We start from the raw sequence: 8,634 nt of genomic DNA on the forward strand, positions 1-8,634 counted from the left end.
CACACATATGTTAGTTGTATATACTAGCTTGTCTATAGATATATAAGGTACATAGGATACAATCTTGCAAAATTCATCATCAGCCCTACTGTAAGCTGAGCATTTGCATCTGGGTTCAACAATAAGTGCATGTGAAGTATATTACTATTGTCAGCAGGTTCCAAAAAGCTCTTTAACATTGTAGGTTGATAAGCAAAAGGGGGTCAATTATTTTACTTCACTGCGGGATAAATGTATATGACCTGTCGTTAGCTGTAGGCGACACAGCGAGAGCGGCACTCACAGGTGATGCAGAGGCGAGAAACGGATCGTGTAAAAATATATGGCACCTGCCGTCTGTGGTCTGTATTTACGTCTGAACTCTGTCCTAAAAAAGGGTTTGCTTCAAAAACAAAATAAATACAAAATAGAGGATGGCTATCAGTCATATGTAGGCTACATAATGTTTCTAGAGTCCTACAAATCACCTTCTCGATTCAACACAGTTATTTCAGATTTGACCCGATTCGTTCTCGGAATTTTGTTTTGTTTCAAGCAAGCTATAAAAAAGAAAAAAAAAGAGCGGGTTTATCTAGAGTTCGTGACGTTCACGAGGGTCTCGAACTCACGACTCACGAGCGACTCACACGGGCCCACGGCCCAGTCCATGGACCGTGTAAGCGCTGAGCACTCAGCTCAGCACTCAGCAGTCAGCACACGGCATAGCTTCTTTCTCTCTTTTTAGTCTTTAGTCTCTCTTGTATTTAGTGTTTACAAACATAGTCAACTAGTCAAAGTCTATCATAGACTCATACAGTATGAGTATGTATTTAATTTATTTGTTATTTTAAAAACAATAGCCGCCATGATGATTGGTGAAAGGCCTCATCGCCGGCATACCTATACCCCCACCAGAACATCACAGGGTTTTTTTTGGTTTTTGGTTTGTTCATTTTGTACTAAAAATCTGAAAAAAATTAACAAAACATAATCACAATTGGATACAAGACTCCAAGAGTCTTAGAGTCAAGCGTGTCGAGTCACTCGAGTGTCGACTGTCGAGTCACGAGCAGTCCTGTCACTCCTTTGACTCTAAATTGCAAGTTTTGTTTTTAACTCCAAGGAAGATAAAATAAGCAATTTAGCCTCCAAATGATCAAAATGTTAAAAAAAAATTTCTCGATTGGCAATGTAAACTAGTAGTATACATTCTTGTTCAGTTCCTGTGGAATCCTGGGTTCCTCTCTCTCACACTCTCTCGTTTCTGCCCCAGAGAGTGCCAGACTGCAAGTGCCCGGCCCGGACTTTGATCTATGTGTACTATTTTTAAAAATAAAAAACGATTATAACTTCTAGAAATCTGAGTGCATTATTTTGAAAAAACATTTAAAATTTCTTGAAAGTTATAAACCGTGTTTAAAAAAATCCGATGAAAGTTCAGGTTAATCAGGACATTTTTTAAAATCAATCCGTGCACGACAAAATGAAGTAAAAATATTACCATGCTCATTAAAATTCTCCCCAATACTCTACGGAGTAATAGACAAACATATTATATTGATATTTGTTAACTGTACTTCGAAGTAAAGTGTAGATAGTTTAAAATTTTAAAATTTGCTCTCTTTCGTTCGAAACTATCGAAGAGATAATATAATACATTTAAAAAGTTTGGAGAATGATTTCATTAGTTAATATTATCACAATCACTCTAAATTTTCCCCTGCTGTTTTAAATGAACAAAATTTGACATATCAGAGTATTCAGAAAGCTATCAGTAATAGTTCTAATCTATTCTTAGAGCATCTAAATGAGTAGAGAATTTCGAGCTCAATCTATAAAAAATGGTTTAAAAAATACAATGTACGATTGCTATACACTTTACTCCTTTTGCAAGAACTTAGAAGTGGCATAGTGATAGCCGCCAGGGGCCCTGGGGCTTACTGGGGCTAGGCTCAGGCCCCAGGGGTCAAGGACTCAGGGCTGTCCCAGGGCCTTAGAAGGCCCAACCCCAGACTGGCCCAGAGCCCTCTTTCTAGTAGTACATAGTAGACTCCAGAGTCCAGTTTTTAGAGCTACTAGCAGACTGTTTTTTTAGGTACTATTTTTAGTCTGTATAGTGCAGACTCCGCATTCCGCAGTCCGCACTCGGCTGAGTCGTCAGTCGTCAGTCGTTAGTCGTCCCTCGGCTGCATCCCGCAGGCGTATGGGTGGGGTAGCCGGGCAAGCTGGCGGCCTAGCGAGGTACATATCAGCCTTCAGGTAGCTCTACTACTCTTTAGAATTGGCTACTAAAAGCGAGAGTACTGAGTAGCGGCCTGGCGCAATGGCTCCGGGCCAGCGGGCCTCCGACAGGCACAAGTATTCGTTCTATTTTTATTCATTCCAGCAATGATAGACAGAGCAGATGGGGATTATAGGATTGGTGCTGGAATTCTGACGCTACTACTCTGACACTCTTGAAACTCTGTGAGTCAATATAATTGTTTTTTTTTCAAAAAGTGTCTCGTACAGCTTCATTTTTATTATTATATGGTATGACTGTAAACGTTTAAAAAAATAAATAGTAAAGAAGTCGTGAGAGTCTGTAAATATCTTCAGGTCTGGTCTGTGTCTCTGCGACAGACTGACAGTGACAGCAGTTAGTCCATTTGTGTAGTGTCTTGTGTGGTATTGTGTAATGTTGTTGGACACTTGTGACCTGACCGATGTTGAAGTGATGAGTCTACGCGAGTAACGACACTTTTTAGAGCTGCAATTTTTTTTCTTCCTTCAATTTTTTATAGTGTAATACTAAAATATATATATACAGTGTTTACCCACATTTCCACAATCGCTCAATTAGTAATGAGAAACGGCGGCTCAATATTCTGTCGAGCGCTGGTAAACGACAACGACAAGTACCTCTGGAAAATGATAATAATTGAGAATACTGTCGCGAAATACATTTTTTTTGAGGAAAGACAATTTGTTTACTAATAATATTTTAAAACAGACTCAAAAATTAAGAATTTCAGAGACCATCGGCCCAGCTCGCCATATATTTTCATCAAAAGTCTATGTCGTTTACCTGTTATCTACAAATTTGAACAACAATCTCTTGTGTGGTAGACTGATAAGAGCTGATGTTTGCTCTGTTGGGCTAGTCCACAGCCGACAGGGCACAGTAGCCAGAGAGGAAGACAGTTCAGGTTAGTGGTGACGCTCTCTGAGTCAGCCAGCAACTTGTGTCACAATGACAATTGTCATCCCGTGATCCCGACTGATCCGGTGATCCCGCTTGTCCGTCTTATTGTTATATATTTTATATCTAAAAACAAAAAAACAAAAACAAAATTGATAAATATACATACCTGCGCTAATTCAATTGTTTTAAAACAAAAACAAACAACTACCGCCCATAGCCCTGTCTCCTTCTTTTAAAAAAAAGTCTCAATCTATGTACAGTTGTACAATGTAAATATTTACAGTTGTAAATACATACACTCTAAAATCTAAAAACACTCTGTTTGGTGTTAAAAAAATTACACACTCTATTTACACTCTATGTACCGGCCTATTCTTGATTTAAGAAAAAAACAATCTACTGAATTACTGTACAAAACATCCGCGGTCTCTGCTGGGCATATATAGAGCCATATAGACTCTGGGAGAATGAGACTCCTGGGAAATCCGGCACACAGTCAGTCAGTCACACATACAGGGTAACCTCATTACGTTTATATGCATAGCCTTCTAAAAAATAGACACAAATATGGCTATTTATTATACTCTGGAACAGAAACACTTATTTATTCGATTTATAAAGGTTTTAACGTTTTTACAGGTCTATTATAGCTAACAAAATTCTCAAATTTGCCCTTGACATTACACCTATTTCTATCAAAATGGACTACTGCGATGATCATTTTGGCGCCAGAATATTTAGAAATATAGAAATCTCATGACTAGGCTCTAGGAGAGAAGAAATAAAATAATATGCCTGGTCGGACAATTGTCCGAAAATCTTCTAACCTTTTATATGCACCCTATATATTTGCATAGGGCGATATTTAAAAATTAGTATAAAAGTTTAACGGAAACGCTTATTTGTTCAATCTAAAAACATTTAAAAAAAATGGAAAACGGCACACAGTTTGCACAATGCACAGGTGATATTAATGTATTTATTTAGCACTGCCGAAGTGACAATTGACACCCATCGACTTCTGCACCTTGTTGTGAGGTATTTTATATATATAAAAAGTAGTAAAAACATAGACTTTTTTTAAAATTGGCAAGTTTTTTTTTGTGTGAAATAGAAACGGTTTGGTAGAATGTCAATGTGGATATAAATATTATAAATACAGTATTCACTGATTAGGCCATCAGTCAGATGAGTAGTGCTTTTTATTTTTGAAATATATTTCGGAGCTTCTTTTTGAATATCATAAATTTCGCCTGTTTTATAAAAAATAAAGTCCAACTTTATATTTTTTGGCAATTGGCATTTGACAGCAGTATTTGGCACCTGTTAGACTGTTAGTCACGCACAATGCGACATATATAAGCGTGTAAATCGCAGCTAGATTCTACCACAGTTCAGCGAAACAGTGACATAACATCCACCACAATTCTTTAGGTGTAATACTAATTGAAACTATAATAATATCTTTCTTATTTCGAAACGATAGCTGTACTTCCAATATGTCAGCGAATAGTAATATGTTCGATATTCTTCAGCCGATAGCCTCGCACACATTGCCAAGACCAGTAAGGCAGTACTGTATGTCAAATAATACTCGCACGAGTTCTCATACCAGCAGTAGCACACTCAAATCAGACTTCGGTGGTGCACAAAAACCTAAAATAGATCCTTGGAATGTGGAGGCATCAATGGAATATATGGACGTCACACACTCGGCCCACTTTCGCGAATGGGTTCGATCGGAGGAAAATCTACATCTCACAGCACACCATTTACGGAGAGTGCTGACCGAGAGTACGGTAGACACTGAAGTACGAAAGGTAGCTAATGGACTACGTTGGATCATGAGTGACTGGTCTACTAAGTCCGTTTCTGAATTGATGAAACTGCTTGGGAAAGGCAGATCCATAACATGGACAGCAACGGTAACAAATTTAATATCCGCCGAGTTTCCGCTGTTTCCCGACACAGCCGAGGTGGTTATGGCCATGATTGATAAGAACTCACCAGAACAAGCATCAGCATTTGTGAAGGTTATTAGTGCGGACTGGGATTTAGAAGCAGTAACAGAGCTCGTGTTCCATGTTGGACGCGAGTTTGAGTGGGACGTTGACAGGTATCTTGAGTTTATTACCAGTTATGCGTTCAATGACAGCGGAAAAGAGCGCAATGGGGAGGAGAGAGAAAGATGTATGAAGTTTCTATTCTCTGCAAGAAGCATCATATGTGAAATAACAAAAAAGAATATGGTAGCTGCACAACCAATCAACCCCAACAAAGAGCCCATAGGATTCAAACCTGAGCAATTGGAGGAGAGCGAAGCTTCCACTATTGCGAGTTAGCACCCAAAAGAATATTTAGTAAAAAATATCGGGTTTTTTTATTACAAAATCTGCAAGTGTAGATCAGAAATTTTGCACAATAGTTTTTATGTAGTCTACTGCGGAGCTGAGTATTTGAATATCTGAGCTAAACTTGGAAGACAAGGTGCACCACAATGTAGTGTGTTGCACATTCCAAGTTCCAACAGATGTCGGATTACTTCCACTGGTTCAGTATGGTATGCTGTCCTGATCAGAGTTTGAAGCTGCTAGGATAAGCAAATCCGGACGCCGCGCATCCGAGCGTACCTGGCCTGCCACTAACCTAACTTACGTTCTCACACGTCATCTGTGGTGCGCCTGGACTGTATCTGAGGCCGATTGTCGCTTTGCAACGCAACAGCTCTGTGCATCAACACGCGCCTAATGTTTCAACTGTGTAGCACAAAATTCGTAAATTTTAAGGTATTCAAGAAAGAATATCTGCTTTCTCCAAGTATATATATATATATATATATATATAGATATAAATATATATATAGAGATAGATATAGAAACAAATATATACACATACATACACACATATATATGGATATAGAAATATATCATACGGACAAATATATGCATATACGAACGTATATATATATATATGCATTATATAAATTTATATAAATATATGCATGTATATACGAATATATATATATATACATGTATGTTATATATATATATGCACGTATATACGAATATATATATACATATAAATTTATATGCATGTTAATACGAATATATATATTTATACATGTATATTATTTTATATATATATAATAACGTACAGATAGACATAGATATATAAATGTAAATATATATATATATATATGTTTGTAAATATATATATATATATGTATACGTAAATATACTAATATATAAATGTAAATATATATTTCTATATGTATACATATGTATATATATGGAACACATACACATACGCACATTTATATATATATATATATACATACACACACCCCTACACATTGACACGACTGAGAATAACCCTGATGTACCTCGTAGCAGTCGCTAAACTTATGAAATCTCACACTTGACTCGAAACAAAATAATTCAGACCTCTCGGTTCGAGACATATCAGTAATTATAACTCTAATAGGGTTTAGTTAATTGAATAGTTTTAAGCTTAGCATACTCGCATGATACCCTGGTTAAAAAGCCAATCAAAACGTAAACCTCTGAAATAGCTGGCTATGAAACAGCATGTGTCTCTACACAGCGAGTTCGATATGCATTCTCACAGAGGCGTAAAGCGAGCTGATGAGTGGGGTTAAGGTCCCGTTGCAAAACTACAAACAGCAATATAAGCAATCACCTTCCTGTGCACGTATTCCTGGGTTCAATGGGCACATACATGCATCACAATCACATCGGTAGTATGTGCTCTATGTGTAGGGTATACCTACTCCAATGTAAGTATAGGCACGAGCCATGACATACGATAGAAAGTATTCGATCAAGACCCTAATGGGGATTATTGAGTCTCGTGATATTGGATAGCCCTCCAGCCGTGTTTGCGCCATTCGCATATACCCCATTTGATCCACGCACACCCCATTGAAAGGTTCATATACACCGTTATATTTCTCGTGTCCCTACATGCGAATAAAATGTACAGCTGCAGGCATCTAAGATGTGCACACTCTTGTATGCGCCTCAATTCCATCATAAGCAGCACTGCCCCGAGCCCGTTCCGTGAACATCATCTGTGTCCTCAGCATTGATCTGTGGTCAACCATTCCCCATTCAATCGTTCGCGGAGCTTATTTAAGAATCTATATCCCATATATATATTTACACACACACACATATATATTTATACAATATATATATATATACATACATATAATATATGCCCTACATTGTCAGACAAATCTTATCGCAACCGTGAAATATCTCATCGCTACTATACTTGGCCGCAATACATGCGTAGTGTTATCATTCTTTCTGACCCTGGCTCTGCTCCGTTCACCATGTCGCACCTCCCACCCCAAAGTCTCTACCCTTGGGCGTATGCCGCGCATTTTACCGATACACGTATAGATATATATTTACATATACATATATAGATGTATATGTCTATATATATATGTATATCTGTATATGTATAGTACATATATACAAATACAAATACAAATACATATATCTCGTTACGAGCATTCCTTTCAGTCGTCTTCATCTCTGTCCCGCCTGTTTCGCGCGCCATTCCCGCCAGATGCTGGTGGCGGGGGTGTGGCGGTGGGTACTTGGTCCGCGAAGTTCTTACCTGCGCCTATGATCTGTAATTGGAAGGATGACGCATTGTACTGAGAAATACTATCCACACATTTATACTTTACTACACGAATGGAATAGACAGACACATGTATACGACAGTACATGTGTTCACCCTACAATACCACACATATGCATATATACGCATAACTCAATTTATATACTCACAAGTACTTGGATGTACACAAAGGTCAAGGTCGCACAGACACAACGGGATAAAGTTAAAAGTAGTGAACATTGTATATGGAAGAGAACGATGGATAGATAGTCCGTTAATAACTGCATGACCACAGTATACGCTGCCATGGGAACATTTGCTCCTGCCTTCGCACATCAATCAGTGCATGAGAAGATTAGTTATCGCACAGGAGCAAATGTGCCCTGATAAGGTCCTATAACCCTAAAACTATAAGAGAAAATGTGCCCTGATAAGGTCCTAAAACCCTATAACTGTGTGCAGTGGCATCACAAACAGCAATAGAACTATATATAATAGGGACACACACATACTACTATGAACATGTATATAAACACGCCACTACAAACATAAGTACGAGATAAGAAGTGAACGTACGAATGCACATACACACATACCCCTAAACACATTCATACATCCAGACACTCGTACATATATACAGACAAACACACATATATACTACTATACACATACATATATACTACTATACACATACATATATACAGACAAACACACATATATACTACTATACACATACATATATACAGACAAACACACATATATACTACTAACACATACATATATACAGACAAACACACATATATACTACTATACAC

At 37.7% G+C, this 8,634-nt stretch overlaps 1 protein-coding gene across 1 annotated transcript; it reads left to right on the top strand.

Annotated features, from left to right (window-relative positions):
• Nucleotides 1-4,560: 4,560 nt before the first annotated feature.
• Nucleotides 4,561-5,735, top strand: SARC_11115 (hypothetical protein). Its single transcript, XM_014294810.1, has one exon. It carries the CDS (start codon nucleotides 4,663-4,665, stop codon nucleotides 5,503-5,505), a length of 843 nt encoding a protein of 280 aa, XP_014150285.1. The 5' UTR covers nucleotides 4,561-4,662; the 3' UTR covers nucleotides 5,506-5,735.
• Nucleotides 5,736-8,634: the final 2,899 nt, after the last annotated feature.

The sequence above is a fragment of the Sphaeroforma arctica genome, assembly GCF_001186125.1.
Source record: "Sphaeroforma arctica JP610 unplaced genomic scaffold supercont1.1536, whole genome shotgun sequence".
Classification (NCBI taxonomy): Eukaryota; class Ichthyosporea; order Ichthyophonida; genus Sphaeroforma; species Sphaeroforma arctica.

What these genes read in the sequence shown, in the direction of transcription:
- SARC_11115 (XM_014294810.1), top strand. Translation starts at nt 4,663, where the DNA reads ATGTCAGCGAATAGTAATATGTTCGATATTCTTCAGCCGATAGCCTCG.